The sequence below is a fragment of the Emydura macquarii genome, unplaced genomic scaffold (assembly GCF_026122565.2).
Source record: "Emydura macquarii macquarii isolate MOO-44397 ecotype Brisbane River unplaced genomic scaffold, CSIRO-AGI_Emac_v2 contig_2897, whole genome shotgun sequence".
NCBI lineage: Eukaryota > Metazoa > Chordata > Testudines > Chelidae > Emydura > Emydura macquarii.
The window spans coordinates 43558645-43584551 of NW_027133034.1; the positions used below are offsets into that span (position 1 = coordinate 43558645).

Genomic DNA, 25907 nt, shown 5'->3' on the forward strand with positions numbered 1-25907 from the left:
TTGATATATTTTCCCCCAAGACCTATCTTAAAGTCTTCCTATTATCTGGCACCCTGGCAGGGATTATAGCCATAGAAAAAGATAAACTTCATTGGTTGAAAGAAAGGCATACACATTTGTGCCCCTGCTAACAACCTATTCAGGGGTGTGACTGGTTCTCAGAATAAATTAGGGTTTGCTACAGGGCTTCTCTAATTTATGTTCCGGCTGCAACACTGCTGTATGGCTGCATTATTTTGTGTGGGTTGGAGACTGGCTAGGTAGTACAGTGCCTTTCACCTCTGAAGCCCTGCATTAAGATCCTGGTTTAGTCCACAAGCATGCAATTTTGCATGACTTGCACTTTCTGTTTAAGAAACGCCCATAATGGGTTAGCTGATATGTCTTAGTAAACTTATTGTGGTAAACTTGTACAATGCCTGCCAACACAATGGGCAAATTTCACACCTGCAGGTATCAGAGGGAATGTTATCAGTTCATTGGGAGTCATCCCCACTGTCATTTTGGCATTGCTATCTGTCTTTCCCTATGGGTTTCACTAGAGAAAAGCATCTTTAAAAATTCAGTTAGGAACCATAGGAGCCACTCCAGCAGAGCCTTTCCAAGAGATTCACTGAAGCAATGCATCAAAAATTGTTAAGGAAAGCAAAAATCAAACTCTAAAGTCATCTCTCTCTAGAATCCATGATAACACTAAGGTTCATCTTTGTCAAAAGTAAGGACCATTAACAGTTGGAGCCCTAGTTGTTAATATTCTGCTCTTGTTCTTGTCCCCAGCATTCTGCAGCAGTGCTGACTTGGCAGTTCTATTATGGGAAAAAATAGCAGTACAATTGCTCTATTTGTGTATGTTAGCTTATGACTAGAGATGGGCTCAAATCACATTTGGCTCTGTATTCGAAACACCTTGGTGTTCATGAGTATTTATTTAAATCCAGGGGTTAGTCAATTAGAGGGATAGAGATGTTTTAAGTTCAGATTTTGATCTGGGTTCTGAATATGAGCACCCCCTAAGTTTGGGGCTGTTTGGATCTGGGGCTTTGGGTCAGACATATCTAGCCTTTGATATAAGTACACAAGAAAATAAAATATGCTTTCTATATTAGTAAACTATATTAAGTAAGAATATACTAATAAGTATATCATAGCAATTTTGCTAACAGTCTCATTATTTGAAGTTTATTAAAAAAAATCCTGGTCTCTTAAAATGCGAAGTTTGAGAATATGTTAATTTTTATTTAGAGAATCCAGTGTAATAAAAGTGATTGCTATAAAGAGCACATCAGCCTGGACCCTTTGCATAAGACCTTTTGTATTTTATGCCTTGTTATCTATTTCAGTTCTTCATTTGCCTAATTATTACTCTGAGGCTGGCAGAGATTTTCCCTGCAGCGCTCAGCTCTGCTGACTGCAGAGACCCTACCTGGCACACTCAGTTAGTGCGTCAGCATTCTAGGTAGAAATGAATGAAAAATCAATCAGGGCAACTGCAGTGGTAACGTATACAACCCTAACCTACTTGTGCACGCTTCCCAACATTTCACTGTATACTTAGGCACCCTTTAAAATGGTAAGTGGATCTGAAATAAAATATACCTCTTCTGATCAGTCTGACAAATATTCTGTCATCTTTTCTGTTTGGATCAAGTAAACTTAATACCCTGTTTGCTAAGCTAACTTGCAGCCTGGTCTAAAATGCCAAAAGCTATGAAAATACTATTTACTTGCTAAGGATTCCTTTTTCTTTGTTTGTACTATACAGAAGATATGGATATGGTGATAGTCTAGATTGTTGTTACTTGCCTTAATAGACCAAATATGGAGTAGTTTTGGAAAACCAAAAGTACACTAAAACATTTTTAGAAGCACAGTTATTGCTTACTTTTGGTCTTAAAAGTAGTTTATTTTGTGTATGATTATGTGTACTTGTATATGTTCATATTTGTACTTCTGCATATATAGAGTTAAATATTATTTGATTTCTGATTTCATTTAACAGGATATAGGTAATTCTAATGAGAAAAGCTTCAGTCATCATGTCTAAAAAATACTAGCCACTGTAACTTTTTCAACGGAGAGGGTTAAATATTTTATAGACCCGTTACACCATGATCAGGCTGTAAAAAGTTGTGCAGGACATCACTGTAAAGATTTCCAAAATTCACAAGCCTTTTTGTATTTGATGCTCTCACAGTGAAGAAGATTCTTTTGGCTATAAAAATGAAGAGGCTACTTTTTCTGGTGCTGATTTCTATCTGTTGGGCTGAACATAATGGCAACTACACTCTGGAGAATGACAGAATTATTCATATCCAAGGTAAGGAAATACAGATATATGAAATTACTAGTACATTTATATTCCTCAGAGATATGATATGCTTAATGTTCCTTAATTTTCAGTCCCACTGCACTGAGCTTTTTTTTTTTTTTTATCACTGTTAATGTTGACTGAGCCCTTTTTTTCCCCCTTGATCTGTTGTATTATTATACTCTTTAAGAAATTTGGAAAATGAAAGTTGTATTGCTCACTTTTAACAGCAGTTAGTCAATAATTAATAATTTGTGAGTCAAAGCCAACATATTTTTTAATAAAATAGAATTCATCCTAAAGTATAAGCAACTGCAGCAGATTTAAGTACCTTTACTTTATTGTGGCATAAATATGATTTAAAGGCTGGCTCATACCAAATCTTCACATCACAGAAGTATGATAATGGCTGATTATTACTTAGAAAGACAGTGAAATGAAATCAGAATCAGGCAACACAAACATCATAAAAAGTAGCTTACCCCAAAAGAAATATGTCTTTCCACATAGATCTAATTCATATAAAGAGTTATACTCTCTGCATAATCCTGTTGGGTTCATTTGAATCCTAAAGCTTAGAGCTGTATCAGGATTTGAGTCTGCAGCACAATGCAGCTGTTTTTTCAGTCCCAGCTTCAGTTGTTGAGGGTCATCCGGTATGAGGAAAGCTAGGACATTTATACAATAAGGACAAGCAGAGATTTGCCTTCCCTTATTTGTATGTTTGCTAGAACTGGCTGAGATAATAGCTCTAACATATTAATTTTACAGAATTAAAAAAGGTGGTGTTTTACTGCTCTCTCTCTTTGTGAGAGAAAAGAGAGAAAAGAGAGAAAGTTTGATGCTTTTTTCTTACTCCTTGTCACATTGTGTTATTTGAGCTTGCTTACAAAAGTAAAATTCCAAGTTAGTGCTTGATACTGAGAGATGCAGAGCACTTACAAATCCCTGGAAAGTCATTGGGAGTTGCAAGTGCTCTGCATCTATTAGGACCAGGCCCTTATATCTTCAAGGTCAAATAAGAATTACTGAGAGCTGGTTTCGCTATAAAGAAACTCATGCTATGAAGGTCAAAGAGATGTGTAAATCAAATTGAAGACATAACTATCACAATCGCTGTACCGGGAGCATTCATTCCCAAAAGTTAATTTTATATTTGACATTAGTGTCTAATTAATGTATAAGTCTTCCTTTCTCATCATAATATTTCATTACTTTATAACCCTGGCCTTTTTCTTATTTTATTTTTTTGGAAGATAACCCCTAGTGCTGAAGCAAACATTTAAACATAACCAAAGACAGTTGTACCTAAATTTCACCTGCTTATTCACCTACCACTTTGCGTTTATTTTTCAAGCTGTACGCTTCATATATTGTTAGTCTCTCAGCATACAATCAATTCAGTCTATAAAAGGGAATAATGCAGAATAGTTCAAAGCTGTCAAAACATCCACTAACTCTCTCCCCCACCCACAAAATCTGAGCTTTTGCCCTCTCAACTCACCTCCTCAGAATAAGTCTGGGTAATTATTATAGTCCAGTTTTACTATGTGCCCTGAAGGTCAGCTGATTCAGGCTCTCTAAGACCATGTGGGAGAGTGAATTTCACAGCTAAGGGTCTTCCACTGAAAATGCCCTAACCCTAATTCCGGATGTACACAACATCAATGGACTTTATTTAGCTGTTGCACGTCAGCTGGACTGACCTGCCAGTACAGAGCACAGACAAGGTGGGTGAGGTATTATCTTGTATTGGACCGATTTCTGTTGGTGAGAAAGACAACTATACTGCATAGGATAGAGCACAAGCAGTGAGGTGGCTCCTAAGATACATGGGACACAAATCATAAAGGGCATAATAGGTTAGACTCCACACCTGATGTTTTTACTATTCATTATTATTTATTTGTATTCTGGAGGCTCCATTTAGGATTGGAACCCCATTTTGCCTAGAGATGCACAACACATAAGAAGGTCAAGACCTAGAAATGATCTGTAAGTCAGTTCAGGCTCTGGAGCATATGAGTAAAAAGCACCATTAAGTAAAGGAGGCAGCAGCATTCTTCAGCATAGCTGGAGTTTCTGAGAGGTTTGCAGGTATTGTCATCATGGGGAGTGGTGCACTGGAAAACTCCAGTCTGGAGTTGACAGAGGTCTGGATAACTAGCAGGGTCCACACTGAAGAGGAAAGGTTGCAACCTTCTAGCTGACTGTTGATAGAGAAAAGCACTCCTGGCCACTGCTGCTGTTTGACAACCAGAAGCTGCATAGAATGTTTAACAGGACCCTTCAGTTATGAACTTTAGTTACAAAAGTCAGGCATACCTCCACAACCATAGGGAGCGAAATAATCTCTGCCATTTCTTCTGGTTGCTTTCCCCAGCCAATCAGCATAGTACCTGGGCCTGATTCTGCTCTCATTTACGCTGGTGAAAATCAAGAATAACTCCATTTACTTCAATGGAGTTACTTTGGATTTACATTGGTGTAGCTGAGATCAGAACCAGTCCTTCTGTTCAGCCAGCTAACTCTGACTGAAGTTCCAGTCAGGCATGGGGAAAGCTAAGCAACTGCACCATCTGTATCTATTAGTAGAGCTACAATATTGATGTTAATAGTTACTATATAACTATGTATCTAGTTATCTCGAAAGGCAGTGGTCCAGGCTCTCTTCTCAATTACAAAGCTTTCAGTGTAACTTGATTGACTTCGGTGGATCTACTCCTGATTTATACTAGTGTAACTGAAAGCAGAATTTGCCCCAGTATTATAAGGAAGCTGCTGATAGAATATACATACTATAGAGACAGCAGAGAGCATCTCTTCTCCTGTAGGTCTTTAGTTCAGCTCTGGCCCAGGTCATTAGTGACCAAAATCACAACGTCCAGATAACTGTTGTTGAGTTGTTCATTTCCTAGTAGACAGGTTGCCCCATTACAAAAATGCAGCCTCAATAGCACTCATTAGCCCCGTTGTTGTTACTTCAGCCTCAAGAGCTCACATTAAACAAGTAAAAGAGAGAATTTACCCTTTGAGATGGTCCTCCATGAAGGGTCTGTGATAAAGAAGCAAATCAGTGTAGGGAAATATGTTGTACTGCTAAAAGAAACAGACACCCCGAACAGTCAACTGATTTTCATTACAACAAACATAAAGGACTTTTGTTGTTGTTGTTGCTGTTGTTTTCAGTCACAGAGAAGTGGTGGGCAGCAATTTGTGCTACTGCAGATGGCTATCGATAAAACATTTATTAAAGATTCATAAGAATGGCCAGAATGTGTCACTATGATTCATCTGCCCCACTATCCTGTTTTCTGACAGTGGCCAGTGTCAGATGCTTTGGAAGGAGTCAACAAAACAGGGCAATTTATTGAGTGCTCTATCCCCTGTCAACCGACCCAGCTTCTAGCAGTCAGGGGTTTAGGGACACCCAGAGCATGGGGGTTGCATCCCTGGCCATCCTGGCTAATAGCCATTGAGGAACCTATCATCCATGAACTTAGATACTCTTTTTTTTTTTTAACCCAGTTATAGTTTTGGCCTTCACAATATCCCCTGGCAACGGTTCCACAGATTGACTGTGCATTGTGTGAAGAACTACTTCTTTATATTTGTTTTAAACCTGCAGTCTATTCATTTCATTGGGTAACCCCTGGTTCTTGGGTTATGTGAAGTGAATAATACTTCCTTATTCACATTCTCCACACTATTCATGATTTTATAGATCTCTATCATATCCAACCTCAGTCGTCTCTTTTCAAAGCTGACTAGTTCTAGTTTTTTTAAATATCTCCTCATATGGAAGCTGATCCATACCCCTAATCATTTTTGTTGCCCTTCTCTGTACTTTTTCTAATCCTAATATATCTTTTTTGAGATGGGGTGACCAGAACTGCATACTGTATTCAAGGTGTGGGCATACCATAGGTTTATATAGTGGAATTATGATCTTTTCTGTCTTGTTATCTATGTCTTTCCTAATGGTTTCTAAATAATCTGTTAGCGTTTTTGACTGCTGCTGCACATTGAGCAGATGTCTTCCGCGAACAATCCACAATGACTTCAAGATCTCTTTCTTAAGTGGTAACAGCTAATTTAGACCCCATCATTTTGTGTGTATGATTGAAATTATGTTTTCCAATGTGCATTATTTTGCATTTATCAGCAATGAATGTCATCTGCCATTTTGTTGCCAACTCACACAGTTTTGCAAGATTTCTCTTCACAGTCTGCTTTGGACTTAACCATCTTGAGTAATTTTATATAGTCTGCAAAGTTTTCTACCTCACGGTTTATCCCTTTTTCCAGATCATTTATGAATATGTTGAACAGCACTGGTCCCAGTGCAGATCCTTGGTCGACCCCACATTCTCTCCACTGTGAAAACTGCCATTTTTAGTCCTACCTCTTGTTTTCTGTCTTTTAAGCAGTTACTTATCCATGAGAGGACCTTCCGTCTTATCCCATGATTGCTTAATTTGCTTAAGAGCCTTTGGTGAGGGATCTTGTCAAAGGCTTTCCAAAAGTCCAAGTATACTATATCCACAGGATCACCCTTCTCCATGTGCTTGTTGACCCCTCAAAGAATTCTAGTAGATTTGTGAGACATGATTTCTCTTTACAAAAGCTGTGTTGACTCTTCCCCAATGTATTGTGTTCATCTACATGACTGATAATTCTGTTCTTTACCATAGTTTCAACTAATATGCCTGGTACTAAAGTTAGGCTTACTGGCCTGTAACTGTCAGTATTGCCTCTGAAGCCTTTTTAAATAACTGGCATCATGTTAGCTATCTACCAGTCACCCAGTACAGAGGCTGATTTAACCAACAGGTTGCATACCACAGTTAGTAGTTCTGAAGAAACTCAATATGAAATTGAAGAACTCTTGGATGAATACCATCTGGTCCTGGTGACTTATTATTGTTTAATTTATCAATTTGTTCCAAAATTTCCTGTGTTGGCACCTCAATCTGGGACAGTTCGTCAGATTAGTCTCCTAAAAAAATGACTCAGGTGTGGAAATCTCCCTCATATCCTCTGCAGTGAAGAAAAATAATTCATTTAGCTTTTCCACAATGGCCTTGTCTTCCTTGAATGCTCCTTTAGCACCTCGATCATCCAGTGGTCCGATCCCACTGATTGTTTGGCAGGCTTCCTGCTGCTGATATAATTCTTTTTTGGCCTGCCTAGTTATACTTGACTTGCCAGAGTTTATGGTCCTTTCTACTTTCCTCAGTAGGATTTGACTTTCAATTTTTAAGGGATATCTTTTTTTTTTCAAACTGCCTCTTGTACTGTACTCTGTTGTTTAGCCATGGTGGCATTTTTTTGGTCTTCTTACTATTTTTTTATTTGGTGTATACATATAGTTTGAGCCTCTATTATGGTAGTTTTTTAACTTTTCTATGCAGCTTGCAGGCATTGAAACTTTGTGACTGTTCCTATTAATTTCAGTTTAACTAGTCTGCTCATTTTTGCGCAGTTCCCTTTCTGAAGTTAAATGCTACTGTGTGTTTCTTTGGTATTTCCCTGCTACAAGGATGTTAAAATTAATTATGTTATGGTTTGCTATTACGGAGTGGTTCAGCTACATTCACCTCCTGTTTGCCATACTAAATCAAGAATTGCCTCTCCCCTTGTGGGTTCCAGAACTAGCTGCTCCAAGAAGCAGTCATTAATGGTGTCTATAAATTTTATCTCTCTATCACGTCCTGAGGTGGTATGTACCCAGTCAATATGGGGATAGTTGAAATCCGCCATTATTACTGAGTTTGCTGTTTTTGTAGATTCTCCAATCCCTCTGAACATTTCAGTCACCATCACCATCCTGGTCAGGTGGGTTGGTGTATATTCCTACTGTTTTAATATTCCAGCATGGAATTTCTATCCATAGAGATTCTATGGTGCAGTTTGATTCATTTAAGACTTTTACTATATTTGACTCTATCCTTTCTTTCACATAGTGCATTCCCTCACTATCATGGCCTACTCTGTCAATCCTATGTATTTTGTACCTTGATATTACCGTGTCCCATTGATTATTATTGTTTCACTAAGTTTCTGTGAAGCCTATTATATTAATATCATCATTTAATACCAGGTACTCAAGTTTATCCATTTTAGTATTTAGATTTCTTGCATTTATATACAAGCACTTATAAAATGTGTCAGTATTAATTGTCTGCCTTCATGTGATGTAATTGAATGGAACTTTTTTTCATGTTACTGTTTTCTTTTATTCTTACCTATATTTTATCTTATTATTCTCTCCTCTTTACAGGGATATAGAATATCCCCTTTAATAAATCCACCCCTAAGGGGAGTATCTTTCTGAACCATGTGCTCCTCTGCACCTGCTGGCTTCCCCCACCCTTAGTTTAAAAATTCCTTTACAACCTTTTTAATTTTACATGCCAGCAATCTAGTTCCATTTTGGTTTAGGTGGTGCCCCATTCCTAACAAACGTAAATCCCTCATCCGAATATAATTGTTTCATCCATGCATTGAGACCTGACAGTTCTGCATGTCTAAATGGCCCTGCATATGATACTGAAAGCATTTCAGAGAATGATACCATGGAGGTCCTGGACTTCAATCTCTTACCCAACAGCTTAAATTTGGCTTCCATTACTTCTATCCTACCTTTCCCTATGTCATTGTTACCTGCATGTACCACAACCTCTGGCTTCTTCCCAGGCCTGTACATAAGTCTATATAGATGTCTTGAGAGGTCCACAACCTTTGTACCTGGCAGGTAATTCACCATGAGGCTCTCCTGGTCATCACAAACCCAACTATCTATATTTCTAATAATTGAATCCTCTATTCCTATTACCTGTCTCTCCCTAATAACTGGGGTTCTCTCTCCCAGAGAAGTGTAGCCTCACTGTGAGAGGATACCATGACATCATCTGGAAAGAGGGTCCGAACTGTGGGATTGTTTCCTTCTGCTCCAGCCTGATGATCTCCTTCCCCAAGATGTTCATCCTCCTTAACTGCAGAAAGGCTGTCAGACAGGGCATAGGGCCATTCTACTATCTCCTGGAAAATCTCCTCTTTGTACCTCTTTGTCTCAGTGCCTCCAGTTCAGCCACTCTGCTCTCAAGATCCCATTGTAGGTGTCTGAGGGCCATGAGTTGCTTGCACTGAATGCAACATGTATGATCTCCTGCCCACAAGGCAGGTAATTGTACATACTGTATTCAATGCAATAAACTGGATAGCTCCCACTGTGCAACGGGACTTCTGCCTGCGCTATTTTTCTACTTGCAGGGTTTTTTTGTTTGTTTTTGTTTTTTGTGTGTGTGGTTTTTTCCCCCTCGGTTTGCTGCTCCTTTGATTGCTTACGAGCAGGCTTTTTAAACCCGGCTTCTCCCTGAGTTAGCCACACCCTTTTATCACAGGATCCTAATGAGTAGGAGAGTAAGTTAACCTGGTATTATGCACCTTTATTCTGGCATAACTGCATCCACATTTGGGTTGTGTCAATTTAATGCTCTTGGGGGGAAAGAAAAATTCCCATCTCTAACCAACATAGTTAAATTGGCATAAAACTGTGTGTAGACTAGGCCTATATTTACAGAAATAAGCTATAGTAGCATACGCACCCCTATACTGATATAACAGTCTCCATACTAGGAGGGTTGTTCAGGTTTAACTATACTGGTTTAGTTAAAGCAGTAAAGTTTTTGTGTGAAGACAAGCCATTAGGGATTCTGAGAACCTGCAGATGAGGAAAACTATTATTTCCCCCAACACTTACTTTTGGGTATCTTTTGAATCCATTCAAAGTGCCACTTTCTGTGTAATACTTCAAAGACCCAGGATATCTATTAGAGAGAAGAGATATTCCTGTAAGTTACAACTCTGCAATAAACAAAGTTGACTCAGCTAAAGCACTAACTGCCAACTTAATTACTTGAGGGTGGTAGGAAGTTTTAACATATGCGTCCAATTAGTCCAAGACTTAAAAAAACAAACAAGAAAGCCCAGAGGAGTGAATACATGGGACTTGCTTGGCTAGGCCCATTCTGTAGCTTTTTCTTGAAGAGTTGTCATTTAAAGTTAAAGTTATATGTAATTGTTCTACCCTTTATATAAAGGGTACATGTACTGTGGCAAGTTTTCTGTTGTGTACCCCACAGCCTGAGCAGGAAACTTGCAAATTGGATGTCTTTGGAAAAAGAAAGGCACATTAATCAACCAAGAATAGGCAAAACTTCCTTCCCCACTAATCCACATATGGAGAGGTCTCTGCACACTGAGCTCCCCCTTCCTCACAATAAGGTGCTCAGCTAGTGAGGGGCTGTTGGCAGCTAGAGCAGCAGTACAAGGCATCTTATCCTGGCCCTTTCAGAGTTAGTATACCGACCTTGAGTGCTTTACTCTTTTGTCTGGGGCAGGGAGGGCAGGGAGAAAAACCCTGATTCTGAAGTAGTCTCTGTGGCCTCAATTAGCCTCTCTGCAGCAGATCTCTCAGGCCTATCCCTATCCTCCCATGGCCAACAGGTTCTCAGCAGTTCTTACTCAGGCAGAAAATCTCAAAACAGGTCAAATAGCAAGAAGAAGAATATCTCTGGTAATCCTTCTATCCTCCTGCCTCATTTTCCTTGGGTTTGCTGCATTTTATTGAACTGAATACTTATCTGTTTTCTCTTCACAACATTACCAAACATGTTTAAAATAATCTAAATTAGAGGCAATCTGGCACACACTAATACTTCACTACTTGAAACTTGAATACAAGTTATCACTTACTGGTGATCTGGTTGTACACCTTAGTGGATATTTATCTAGATCATAAATCCATCGCCTAACTTGGCCAACTTGTCAGTCTAAGCTCAAGGGCAGCCCAAGATTAAAATAGCAGTAGGATGGCAAAATAATTTGCAAAGTATCATATCTACCAGTATTAATTTCATTCAGCTAAGCACCAAATTCACCTAAAATCTGAAGAGAAAATGACAATTTATGGCCCAATTCTGCCTCTCTTACTCAAACTGAGAAACACTTTGTGAGTGGTCTACTGGTTTAAAAGGGACTAACTGTTGATGAAGGCCCAGCTCCTCAAAGGTATTTAGACACCTAAGTCATGTTCAAAATATCCAAGCCCAAGATACTGCTCAGTGTGAGTAAGAGTGAGAGATCAGACCGTAAGTCATTTTGCATTTCACCTGTCATCCTAGCACTGTACAATAGGTACCTTTCCTCTTATTCATTTGTAAAGTGTTTTGTAAATGTATTGTTGATTGGAACAGTTTTATGTGAACTTTTAACCCAGTTTTATCTGGCATATCTATGACTAGATGATGAGATAGTGTGCGTCAGAGGCCCAATCTGGAATTAATGCTTACAAAAATAATGTGTAGAAAATATTTTTTCCTGACAAATTTGAAGCTGGAAGAATACAACTTTGACACACACATTTTTCTCTCTCATGACACAAATGAAATGTAGTTGGTGTTTGAGTCAAATAAGGCCAAATGCTTTTGGTAGCCTGACAACAAAATTAGAGAGAGGTTTTTAGCATTCGCCAATAAAACAAAAACACACCACCACAGCAAACACAAACAAAAAAAAGATGTTTCCATGCATAATTCTTCCTAATGTTTTGTGTTAAAATTTTGTCACTATCACAGATCCTTCACTTCAGATACTCTTATATGTAGTCTTATTAGTACCATTATTCCCTCGATATAATGGCTGAATATTATTACTCTTGAAATGACTCCTGAATCTTTAAATAAACATAATATGGCCCACTTTGTTGCCCTATCTGAGGAGAGCATGATCACATTGTAAGACTAAGGTTATGCTCAAATCATGTAACAGAACAGCAAAGCTGTTGAAAGCAGGAATCAAGTCAAGCTAATAATTCCATGGATGTTCTACCAGGAAAAGCAAAATAATGCCAGACAGCTGAAGGATTTCTATAGATCATGCATGCAGTAAAGGAAATCTACCTGACAACACTCATAACTGAAGGAAAAAATTCTTCAAATTGTGCTTTTCTTCCACTACACACGTGTTGTAGTAAGACTGTAAGTTCTTCCCCTCAACTCTGGCATTACAAGCATTACATTCTGAATATTTGATGGTAAAATCTGACAAAGACCATTTGACAAGGGCCACAGCTAGCAGCATGAACTATGTGTACATGCTGTCCAGACTCTTGTCTCCTGCTCTGCAATATTCCCATAACTTCCCAAAGCTGACATGGCATTAGTCATAATGGGTTAAATTCTGTTCTCATGTGCAGAAGCTAGTGGGAACTATGAAAGCTATTAATGTGCATTGGAGGGCAGAATTTGGGCTAATATCATCAATAAACCAGCAGGTGCAGCTTAACTGAGATATTTAGCAGCGTGTTGATAAATCAGTCTGCTAGCCATCCACCTGGGAATCCCACTGAAGTCAATAGAAGGTGTATGCATAAATGATAGCAACGATGGGAACCAGAATGCTAATTTTATAGCAGAGACAAGACTGGTGAGGTAATACATTTTTATCTGTTGGTGAAAGAGACAAGCTTTCGAGCTGCACACTGGTCAGACAAGGGAGACTGAGGCGACACACAGGAGAGGTGGGTAAGGGTATGTGTACATTACAGCAGGAGGTGTAATTTCTTACCTAGGGTTTCAGATGGGATCAGAGGCAAATAGACCATTCTGCTGCTAACATTGCCGCAGCTACACTTCTATTTTAAACTTTTAACTCAATCAGAGATACCACTTGTAAGTCTACCCCAGCTGGAAATTACATCTCCAGCTCTAGTAAAGATGTACCCAAAGAGGCATGTTTCCTCCTATACCCCATCCCATGCACTTGTCAATAGTCTCTTCGCTCAACCAATATTAGTTTTGAAATACAATTAATTTGGGGGGCAGATTTGGGTACCACTGCTCTATCAAGTTCTTGCCAAGTCATCTTTAACTTGTGCAGATCAAGCTTCGCAACAGCTGACTACTTGGTTCTGAAATGGAACAGCAAGAGGCCAGCCAACATGAGCACAAGGATAGATGCAGCAGCCACCCCTTTCCTTCTGGCAGCAGGTATCCAGATAGACCAGGTTCTCTGCAAACTGTTTTTACTTATTCCCTTTTTCATGAGCTTTTGTGACCAGAACTCCTCCTTCATCTGAAAAATCAGGATTCACTGTCATTACAAGGAATGGTATCATAATGATAAGCCCATAATGACATTCATTATTGCACGTGCTGGTCCTTTCCTCGTTTATTTATAGGAAAGAGTATGACTCAGCCAAAAGGGGGCAGTTCTCAACTCTAGGAGAGAATACAGAAACAGAAATAATGTCTAAAGAAGGAGGAGAAGACAAAACTATTACAGACTATTCAGTGTAATCCCATTGATAGGAAAACAGACTGACAAAGCAAGCTATAGTTGACAAGCAAAGTACTGTTAAATATTTTGTTTCTCTCTTAAGAAACTTAACTGAACAAATTAATTTCTTTAACAAGAGGAGACATTGCAACCTACTCTTGGATAGAATTTTCTTCTTTTAAATATTCCTTTCACAGGAAATGATCTGAGATGGCACCAGGAAGTTCTGCAAATTTTAGGATATTCGTGCGATAAGAGTCTCCTTCTGGGACATTCTAAAATGAAGGAAATGATGATTTATTCCCAACCCTATTTCTGTTTTCTAATGTATTCAACTTCTAGACATCCAGCTAACCTGCCACTTCCCTTATGAGGCAAAATGGTTTATCCTTTGGTACGGCCAAAGCCTGGAATTACTCCATTGAAAAATCCGCCCAGCAAATTTCTTTCAACCTAGTTCTGATCATATAGCAGAGGATGAGAATAGTTGTCAGGATATTAGCATTGTCTTTGTTATCAGATCACAGCTCGGGTGTAGAGGGTATCCAGTCCCTTTGTCACTGTTACCCCTTTGTATAGGACTCTCATGTTCTCATATGTATGCCCTATTTTATCTCAAAAGGAGATAAATAGTCCCAGCTCAAACAACCATTTAGCTAAATATCATCTGAAGCAGCATGAATTTGGGTTTACAGTTAATTACACTCAACTGTACATGTGATATAAGTTATAAATTCTTTAATGAATACCTCTGCAGCCATACAGCTTTTTCCTGTTTTAGTTTTTTAATTATTTAGTCTTGAGAAAAAAAGACTGAGGGGAGACTTGATAAGTCTTCAGGTATGTTAAAGGCTATCCTAAAGAGGATGGTGGTCAATTGTTCTCCATGTACACTGATCTTTCAGTTTGTTGGCTGTTCTGAAAAATTGAGGGGGAAAATTGTTTTGGGTCAACCCAAAAGAAAATATTTTCAAATTTTTCTGTGAACCAAAAAGTCAAAAACAAAACTATTTCATTTTGAGGCTCTTGACCCTTTTAAAAAATAAAATAAAATTGAAGTCAATTTATAAACAAATAAGTCACTTGGAATAGACCAATCAAACATTTCATTCTGAAAACATAATTTTTTTTCCAGAATTTTTTTAACATATGTTTTTGACTGAAAAAATTCAGTAAATTTGACATCAATTTGCAAATATTTTGATTAACCTGTATCTATTTTTTGCCAAAAAAAAAAAAAAAAGGTTTCAGCAAAAAAAATTTCATCCAGCTCAAATGCAGACACCAGAACTGGACTCAGTTTTCTAGTGAGACAAGGTGGGTGAGGTAATATGGCTATAGCAATACCTCAAACAATATTCTAGTAGCAGTCTTACCACTGCTGTATTCAGGGGCAAGATCACTTCCGTAAGGCAGGAAATTAAAATAACCTTTATTTTTCTTATTTGGATAGGAAAGTTATGAAGAACAATATGCCCCAATGCCTCCAGTGTTGTCATATAAGAATATTGTGACGTTGGCCTCCAGGGGAGCCATGCTGAGATAGTTTAAACAGAGTAAACTGCAAAGAATGGGACAGGCAAAGCCCTAAATACTGGTGGTTTTTCTTTCATAAGATACACCAAGCCAGCAACAAACAGCTTCTGATCACCTCACTGGTCATTCAGAAGACAAAACATAGTTTCTTTAAAACTACCCTTTGGTTAACACCCAGACAGCCAAGTCAAATATGATGGGGATTACTGAAAATCTTTATCTACCATATGTAAAAAAGTTCTACTAATCCCAAAGGATTGGACACATTACCTAACAGGTCAATGAATAGTTCAGATCTTACCCAAATACATGCTTTTAAAGCCCATGCTTATTAACTAAAATAATATTTATTTTAAAAAGGAAAGAGAGTAATGGTTAAAAGCTCAGTATACATACAAAGGAAATACACACACACACACATAGAGGAAAATAAAGTTATAAGTCAATTTCAAAGTAGAGATGATAATTGAGTTTCAAAGTTTTTAAATTCCAAAGTCTCTGAAATTACTCAAAAAGCTTGGGGAGGGTAGGGGGTCATTAGTTCTTGTTTAGAGCTTCTTCGTTAGAAATCCAATCCAGAGAAATGAAGACTAAATAGTCCATGTACAGAGTTCGTTCAAATTCTCCCATGAAAACTAGCAGGACAATTCCAGGCTGGTGCTGGAATCCCAGTCTTGCGATCCAAACTTTCCCTGACAAACTTGGACAGATTTGAGATTAAAAGGAACAGGCCTGAAGCTTCTTTTATAGTTGAAGCAAGGTGGGTGCTTGCAGGTAACTCCCTCATGTGGACTTTGATGAAAGCAAGCCGACAGATTGATCTTCACTTAATGGGTCTTTCTTCAGTCAATACAGTCAGCAATAGCCATTTAAACTATCAAGACAGTCCACAGATATTTCCTTCAGTGAAGAATAGTAATGTATATTGTTCTTTGAAATAAGACCTTCATTTCCTAGGCACACATTGATAATTAGCTACATTACCACAGTTAACAGACAGTTACTTAAACCTCAAAGAATAATACAGACAAATGATATTATTACACCAAAGGTTCATCTAGACATTAATATTCCCTTTTGACTTCTTAATCAATAGAACAACAGTAATAGACAGGAAAGCAGTTTATCTACATTGTTAACCTCTAACAAGAGCTATGTAAACAAGATCAAATAACTACCAACAATACACTTGCATATCAAAGCTCTAGTCTACTTGTAAGGAATGACCTCACTGCCATTTTTATTTTCCTTTAATATGTCTTTAAAGGTCAGATTTGGGCCATGCAACTTACAAAGTTGCTTAATTTTTTCTGGCCCAGTGTCACAAATATGTTGTCATCTTTTCCAAAAGTGGGTTTTCAGCAGACTTTCCTTGCTCAAAGTTTAGAAAGCTTTATCAGCACTTTCACTAGTTGAGTTTTGAGGGGAGATTTTTAGTTAAGGCCCTGATTTAGCTGTTCTCCAACCCTTCCCTACTTCTGCTTGATATTCCTCTTTTAATACACCCAAGGATCTTATTAGCTCTTTCAGCCACAACATTTTATTGAGAGGTCATACTCAGGTGGTTATCTACAATGATTCTGTCCTTCTCTGCTTTCTAAGACCAAGTCTCCCTTCTTATATAAGTAAAGCTTGCATTCTTTGTTCCCAGATATATTACCTTCCATAACTTCCACTGGCAGGGTTCTAGACTGAAGCTGCCTACCCACTGTAACTCCTAACAGAGATTGGTGATGGAAATATTGCCTGTCTTCCTCCAGAGCTGGATTCTCAAGTGCAACAGGCTTTGATGGTACAGAAAGTGGTGATTTCTGATTCACTGGGCTGAATCTAACTCAGAACATGAATGATACAATAAAAGCTCTGCAAACAGAAAAAAAATTAACATGACAACATACAAATGAGATAACCACCATCTTGGTTGATACATGGGGGTTTGAATTAGGGTCCTCTAGAGTTAAAAGCCCAAGCTACTACACCTTGAGCTAAAGTTGGGCTATAACAAAGACATGTGCTCTGTGGATCAAGCACAGGGGGGAGTGTAACATACACTCACCAGTAGGTTACACAATATTGCCAGCTCTAAAAGTTAGAAAATCATGAGTCAGACCCCAAAAAATCTTGATTGTTTTGCATTTAAAAAAAAAAAAAGATTATATTGTGTTTTTGATCTCGCTCTTGATTTGGGATCTCCCTTCTGCCTGATCCCTGTGCGTGTGTGTCTGTGCAGGAGAGAGAGAGACAATTAGTGTTTCCAGCTCTCCCAGATTTACTGAGTAAGGTGATTTTGGCCCCTGCCACAGGAGCTCTCACTGGCTGCCTGATGGTACAGAGTTTCTAGGTTGTCCCCAAACTCCAACACTAATTCATTTAACCTGTGCCCTCTCTAGCCACACATCTGTCTGTCCCCGAGCCCAGCAATTTATTGTGCACCCTCTGCAGACTGTACAGCTATTGTTCCCCTGCAACCCCCACATCTGTCTTTCCCACAGCCCCACTTCTGCTTCTCCAGCAGTTCTTGGGATTTGTCACCCTCCTCCCCCAAGCCTGGGGGAGCAGCTACTGTGGGGTTCAATTCACTCCTTTCCCAGGCTTAGGGGAGGCAGAGCAACTTCACGGGTTCTCCCCTCGCCCACACCTTTTTCCCTTCCCAGGCCTGGTGTTGCCAAGATAGAGATGGGAGAGGGGGAAGGAGCGGCTAACAAACTGATGCATTTTTCACGAGAGAGTATGGAGGAGGAAGAAGAAGAACCACCTGAGCTGATGCCCTTCTCCACTTCTGTGAGAATGGTGTCGGCTGCTCTCTCTCCCCTCACCTATCCAAAAACTTATCTATCCTCAGGGGACAGAGAAAGAGTTCTTCCTGCAGCAGCCCTGATTGATGGCTCTTCCTGTGGAAGTGGGGAAGAGCAGCCAATTAGAGGGGAGTTTCCACCCAGGTAGAATAAGGGATGGAGCTTCTCTCATCATAGTGAGACTGGCTACAACCTGGACAAACTCATGTAACTCAGGTGGAAATTGCAAGAGCTGGCAACAATAGGCATTCTGCACGTACAACAATAATGTGGTAGGGTTTTTTTGCACATTCCCTCCTGCCTAAGAACTGAAGTATTTGGGTGCCTTTATATCTTAATCTTAAATCTATCTCTAATGGCTGTATGAGTTTGTGTGATTACAGCTTCTGAATGTAAATAGATATGCAAATGATTTTATGATAAAATGCAGCATGTCCTGGGGTGTTTAAATGTCTTCGGGGATATTTCATGTACCAAACATGCAGTGCATAGGGAAGTCAAGCTTATGCTGCCCTTTATTGCTGAAAGAATGTATCAGATTTTTTCAAACAATCAAAAGCCTGGAGCTGTGTCCAAAAATATTGACATTATTGTGTGGCTAATCAGCTCCTGCAGTCACTGCAATGGCAGGCACAAAATGAGTGCGTGCACTGCTACCAGTCAACAACTGGATGGGGTGATATGTGGACCAGAGTATGTTTGTCATTCAAAGCTTATCTATTCTGATCCTTTCATAGTCTTTTCTCCTGCTTCTCAAAGTCCTATCCCTATCCTCCTTCTTTCTCATGCAGATCTTTTCACTGACCAACTTCAGGGCTTCCTTGTCTACCTTGGCTGCATGTCTAACCCTTCTTGCACATTTAGTCATAGTAATTGTGTTTACACATTTGCAGGCATCTCTAGGATTTTGGTTGTAAGGGCTTGATACAAAGCTCATTGAAGTGAATAGAAAACTGCCATTGACTTCAGTGGGCTTTGGATCCAGCCCTATAGGACTAAGAATCTGATGGTGCACCTATTGAAGTCAATGGGAGTTTTGCCACTAACTTCAATGGGAGCAAGATTGGACCCTATATTTGGGATGCACATTTCTAGGCAGTTGATTTCAGTATAGACCACATTTGTGGAATTACAAAGTCTGCTTCTTGATCTACTTGGACAGTGAGGTTAGTAATTTTCTTGTAGTAAGTGGATGTTTGGTGATTCCTTACTTAGTATTAGTTAGTGTCTCTAATAATAAAAGACAGCAATATTTGGGGCCCTCTCCAGAAGGGCTGAGCTGGCTACATGAGTTTTTGCAAGCTATGCATGAAAGCAGAGGTTGGAAGAGTGCTACAAAGGAAATTAATTCATCTGCTGGGCAGTTGGGCTGGGCTGCTGCACTGATTGCTACTTCAAATCTTGTGCTTTCTGGGGGTTTCCCAAGGCAACGCAGTCTATCAGGATGTACATTTGACTCCGAGAAGCCCCTAAGCATTCAAAATTTGAAGAGAACAACTGGTCCAGCTGACTGTACTAAACATGATGATTTATCAGAGTACCAGGAATAGCATTCTATCTTTTGTACCTGCTGAAGGCAAAATGGAGCTTGGATCAGGGAATCTGGGGTAGAGGGGGAAAAGGAGTTGATGCCATTTGTGTGCACATCCATGGGGGGAAGAAAAAGAGAGATTTCATTGATTTGAAAGAAGGCAGGTGTTACCATAAAGAAAGGCATTTGAAGAGAACTTGACAAAAGTTTATGATAAGGTTGGTTAAGCTTCCAGACTTTGGGGGACCTATGTTTATTGAATTTAATCCGAACTCATGAGCGAGAATAAAACATGAGGAGAAAATTGCACATCCTTTCATGTACTAGCCCCTGCTGCATTATTATTTTTAAACTACTCATCAGTAGTACAGTTTGGGCCAAAATAAGCCTCAAATGAATAAACTTATTCCACCCTGTCAAAAATCTTCACTGACTGCTAGGTCATAGTAACATCAAGGTAGTAGGCCTCCCTCATTATGCAAATCAAGGGCCAGATGGTGAAGTTCTTACTCACACTGGTTAAGACCTCTACTCATAAGTAGTCACCATTGTTTTTAGTGGGACTACTCACATGAGTACGTGCTCACCAGTATGAATAAGGGATCCATAATCTGGTCCCAAAAGCATCAGACATTTTAAGAGAATGATCCAGTGTGAGTGAATCACACTTGTGCAGGATGGATTATTGATGGAAGGGCATTGAATTTCTGGAAAAACATTCTTGTGTACAGGGTTACACTGAGCAAAGATATAGGGTTGTGATTTGTTCAGAGTAAAGGATCTCTGTCTCTTTGGGGTCATTAACTCTGTGCTGACCACCGATGACAAGAGTCTATTGTCCTTTGCCTCCCTGAACACATATGCTGGTTCCTTCCTTTCTTCAAGGAAAAGTAAACTGCCCCACTCTTATATCTGGCACAGGTTATTCCCTGAAGGGTGCTAATGCAGCTGTGCTGATTGGCTCATTAATCCCCTCTCCTGCCTACCCACTCCCTGACCACCCGTGTTGGAAGGAGAATAGTGGGCCCCACAAACAGCTCTACCTCTTGAATTGTTACCTGCTACAGTATAGCCTTGCATCCCTTTATACCCTAGCATTGATGCATTAGCTGGGTCACAGTCTGGCCCTTTGTAAGTAGATAAAATCAATAATTTATTTACTAATATTAATTTATCAATAAAGTGTTAGTAGTCATCAATGAAACAAGGGCTACATTAGAGATACCTTCTCATCTCAAATTGCAGAGATTTATTATCCAGGTAGTCCCTATGCACCAACATAAGAATGAAACTAGTATAGTAAGCCTGGTACTAAATATCTGCTGTATAATACAACACAGCTGTAGGAGAGTGATCATGCGAAACTAATTTGTATCAAATAGCTAATGTTTACTACAGCATATATCATGTATCCCATTTTGTAAAAGCTAGAATGCGGACTAATGGTTCTTTTTATTTGTTTTTGTTTTGTTTTCTTTCAAATTCTAGCAGAAAATGGACCCCGTCTACTTGTGGAAGCAGAACAAACTAAAGTCTTCTCATACAGGGGTGGCAATATCACACTGCCATGTAAATTTTACCGTGACCATAGATCAGCTGACTCAGGAACCCACAAAATCCGGGTCAAATGGACCAAACTCACCTCAGATTACCTCAAGGAAGTGGACGTCTTTGTTGCAATGGGAGTCCACCAGAAGAGTTATGGAAACTACCAGAGCCGGGTGTTTCTGAAAGAAGGCAGTGAAAATGATGCTTCTCTTATAATCACAGATATAACACTGGAGGATTATGGGAAATATAAATGTGAGGTGATTGAAGGATTAGAGGATGACACAGCAGTGGTAGCTCTGGATTTACAAGGTAAGTAACATTTGCATTATAGATTTGTGAAGCATTAACACGCACATCCTTTTCCTAGTAAATATAGAAGAACATAATGGTAACTGCGATGCTAATGTGGAAAAGAGATCTTATTTTTTTTAGCAGTTACATTTATTATTTTAATATATATTGTAATAATTCTACATGTCTATGATAATTAGAAATCTACTCAGGAAGTGATGGTTATGGTTATTATAAAGTTTCAATGCTGATATTCAGATTGAATAATAGCCAGTCAAAAAAGTGGATTGATCACATAGGGTGATATTCTGTCAGCCATAGTACTCACATTGATTAGTATCTTATAATGCTGATTTTGCTGAGAGTATTTGAGGAGTATGGTATTACACATGAATGAGGGTGGCAGAATTGGATTGCTAGCTATTACCTCCTTCTTTTTCATATGGATTGCTCTAATAGCTAATGTATTGTATATTCTGTAGTAGATTTTTCTCTTAAAATCCATTTATTTAAAAAAGAGAGATGGTTTGTTTGTTCCTAGTATCAAGCCATGACTGTTTTAAGATCTGACCATATGAAATCCACCCTCCACCCACTTACCCACCACTACTAAAGTTAAAGCCGTGTTCCTGTGTCAGTAAAAGTGAGGGCTTCATTTAAAAAATCAGACCTGCTCTGTGCTTTCCTAGGGCACCCTCTTTAGGAAAAAGCACAGGTCATACTGTATTATTTGTAGTTCAGTTCATTTTAACCCTTTTCCTTTGCATAGGACCTTAGGTCATCTTTAATGTATGATTTCTGACCACATATACTCATGATAACATGAAATGTAGAATTAATTCCAGAATCCCAAAACTTCAGGCTCTCAGGAGCTTTCAGTCAATAAAATCTGAATGGACCTTGCCCAGAATTCTGTAAATTATGCTTATCTTCAGCTGGTAATTTTGCAGGAACATTACACAGTATGTCAGCTACAATCATTTGGTTTCATACTTATTTTATTAAGTTCTTCTCAGTTACTGAGCTATACTTGCAATGTGAGGTGGGCAGAGTTCTTTAGGAACAGAAAAAACAGTTGTCAGATTGCTAACACCATCATATCAAACCAAATTATATCATAAGTGATAAGAGCATGATAGGAAGTGGCTGGAGTGCATTTTACACTGGGAATATTTGGCTACTAGTCTGTGACAGCCATCATAAATTAGAACAGCTTTATTTATGTGCGGATGGGGACAGTTTAGCCCCCAGCCTGCCTCAGTGTCAGGGGAGGCAGAAGGTGACTAAGATTTGTGCTTGAAATTCCATAAACTTTAAATTTGTCCCTATGAATTTACAGACATCATTATGAACTACTACTATAGACACAGGGCAAAGGCACATTTTACAAGGCTTTCTGCCTTTCACTTAACCAAGAGGACATGAAGAGGGAATATGTTTCAGTAGTTTCCTATGAAATGCCAAAATTTTCATTTAATGTAGGTAAAGTTGAATTTTTTCCCCCAGCATCTACTACATATAGTCAAGTTATTTCCCTCAATAGGGCTCTTGCAAACAGAAACTTTACCACAAAAATAAAATAGAAAAATCTGTGAAATGGGCCTAAAGTTTTTGTGTGCTATAAATACAGGAGAGCAAATTCTGATCTAATATATATTCGTATAAATCCGTGGAATTACATGAGATTTTCATGGTATAAATGAGGTCAGAATTTGACCCTTTTCCCCCAAGGTATTCAATATTGATTTGTGTAGTGAATTGAAAAATTACATCGAAGACTGTTGTGTCTGTTTTTATGGATGTCTCCCCGCCATTCATACATGCCACAAGGTGTGTGTCTGAGAGAAGACCCAGTACAGATGCCAGGTTATCTCCTGACACTGTTTAGAAAAATATCTGACTTGTGCACCTGCAAATCAATGAAGGATGTGAATCCTTGACCTTCACAGTGGTCTATTGTATGCTTTGGTATTTATTTAATTTATTTGCTAGTAAAACTCTCTCTCTGTTTGTTGAAGCCAGATATGTGGCATGGCATTACCTTGGTTCTCTATGTTCATTTGTCAACTCCTGGTAACATTGCCAGCTGGTGCATTCCATTTGTCAATACAGAAAAACCCACTCAGCTTCCATGCCATTGTGAAAGGCAAAAGTATTCAACTGACATTTTTTTCACCCCTTCATTATTATCAGTCTCTCTCGCTCTTCAATTTCACAGAAGAATGTAACTCTTTGTTACAGAAAATTAGACATATATGCAGGTTGTCAACTAAAACCTATTTTTGAGTGGAGAATAAAAAATGAGTAGGAGGCAAAAGGCATTTGGCTTCATTTTATCCTTTTGCTAGAAGCATCCATATATTCAGTCTCATCTTTTCTCAAGAAAATATTGTATTAGCTGCTCAGCGTAGCAGTTCTGATTATGACACAGATCACTGAAGTGATGATATCAATTTCAGTTTATAATGTACTATTTATCAAAGAAAGTCAAATACTAACTGATACTAGGGTGAGATTCTGTGATGAGCCTCTAAGTGGATCACAGCCCAGTGAGAAGAAGGACTATGACAGTTTCAAAACACTGTTGCGTTCTCCCCTTCTCTTAGACAACCCTGAGGGCCCTTCTTGGGTGCTGTCTGGGCCATAGTACTGCTAGGAGGACCACACATCCCTTATTTTACGATGTATTGAAAGGTATTAAAACTGATACTAAGAACCATGTTAAACATTACATTGAAGCTTATGATAATTGCATTGTATACTTGAGGGCCGTAGAAATGTATACTTGAGGAAAAAAATATATGATATGCTAAGTGAAATGGTGTTTCCCTAAAACAGCCCTTTAAAACAGTAGTCCCCAAGCTTTTGGGATTGCATCCCCTTCTTACCTTGTCTGTGCCTCCCCAGGAGCCCCAATAGGGAGCCATGGCCAGGAATGGGGCCGGGAGCTGGGCCCCAAGCTGCGGGTGGGGCCGGGTTGGGGCTGGAGCTGTATCCATGGGGCTAATGGGGCCAGGAGCCGGGGCCAGGAACTGGGCCACAGAGTCCAGGGGCTGCGAACGGGTCTGCGCGCTGGGGCCCAGGCTGCGGCTAAGAGCCAAGGCCAGCCAGGAGCAGAGCACAAGGCCCAGGCACAGGCCGCAGCCAGGAGCGGGGCTTGGGGCCACAGCCAGAACACGAGGCTGGGGTTGCAGCTGGGGTGGCGGGGGCCGTAGCAGGGCTGGAGCAAAGATGGGGCAGAGCAGGGCTGGGTGGCCCAGGCCCTGCCATGTTTCCCGCCCCCCCCCCAAAGGTTTGGGGGGGGGCATGCCCCAGCGATTGGGGACTTCTGCCCCATCTTTGCTTTAAAATAAAGTACTGTCCCTTATTTTTCATATGGTTTTCTCTTATTGCCATCCAATAAAGGTGGTTACCCTAAATGCAGCCCAGAATCTTTGAATGCTAAGGCTTTACCCCCAATACACCCCAATACCCTCCACCCATATCAAGTGTGCCCACTGTGCCATGGCTAGCAAAAGGTCCTCGAAGGTCAGCTTTACAGCTGTCTTTTGCATTGCCTCACTGAGGAGAATCCTCCCTCTCTAATACAGAAACAGGACTTTTAGGACCCATTTACACCACTCTGGCTGTAAGAGGAGTGCCTGGGGAGATCTCTCAGATAAATGAATGGGAGTTCTTGTGCGAGTAAGGGTTATATAATCGGGCCTATCCATAAAAACACTTGTACATGTGCATGGAGCTGTGGGTTTACTGAATTAACTAGATCAATATTTGGAAGTTTTTTGCATGTAAAAAATAATAGTTATTGATCTTTTTGATCTACCAAACATAGCAGCTTAATAACCAAGATATACAGTCAAATGTTTGTTATGAAAATGACAATGCCAAGAAATAAGATTGGTTACAGTTTCTCCTAAGAAGATTAAGCTTGATTAAACACACTTACATTTGAAGTGATCAGCATATATTTAATGTGTTGTAATCCTCATACTATCCCTTTGCACTCCTCTGTACTCATTTCTCAGCTCATTTGCATTTTTCAGAGTGCAGGCTTTGATTGCAGTTTTATGTACATGTACAATGCAAAAGAGATCTCTTCACAGCAAATCAATTTCTTTCAGGAAAAGAAAGATGTATCAGTCTATCCTTTGCTAACCAAACATTCAACAGCTGCTACGAATAGTAAGGTCAGTCTCACAGTGGGAAGGTTCCACATCAATAACTCAATGTCCTGAGATCAGGGGTGGGCAATCATTTTCGCAGAGGGGCCACTTCATGAATTTTGGTAAGTCATCGTGGGCCTGGGCCACTTTCAGCTTCCAGTCACGTGACCGGAAGCAAAAAGTTTGGGAAGCAACCAGCCAAGAAACTAAGTTGCTCAACACTCCAGTTACCTTGGCAACTGGAGCGTCGGTCAGCTTAGCTATGCCCCTGCATGGCGGACCCAACAGAAATGTTAGATGGACTGGATCCTTTCCTCGGGCCATATTTTGCCCACCCCTGCCTAAGATGTGAGCCCTAAAGCATGCTAATTGCAGAGAGACCAAACATT

General features: G+C 39.5%; 1 protein-coding gene across 1 annotated transcript in view; it reads left to right on the forward strand.

The window, feature by feature from the left end:
* The first annotated feature begins 2220 nt into the window (after positions 1-2220).
* HAPLN1 (hyaluronan and proteoglycan link protein 1) overlaps positions 2221-25907 on the forward strand; it is a 38593-nt gene continuing 14906 nt past the window's right edge. The window contains exons 1-2 of the mRNA XM_067568663.1: positions 2221-2317; positions 21002-21373. Coding sequence (XP_067424764.1) covers positions 2221-2317; positions 21002-21373 — 469 coding nt within the window. The remainder of the gene's footprint in view (positions 2318-21001; positions 21374-25907) is intronic.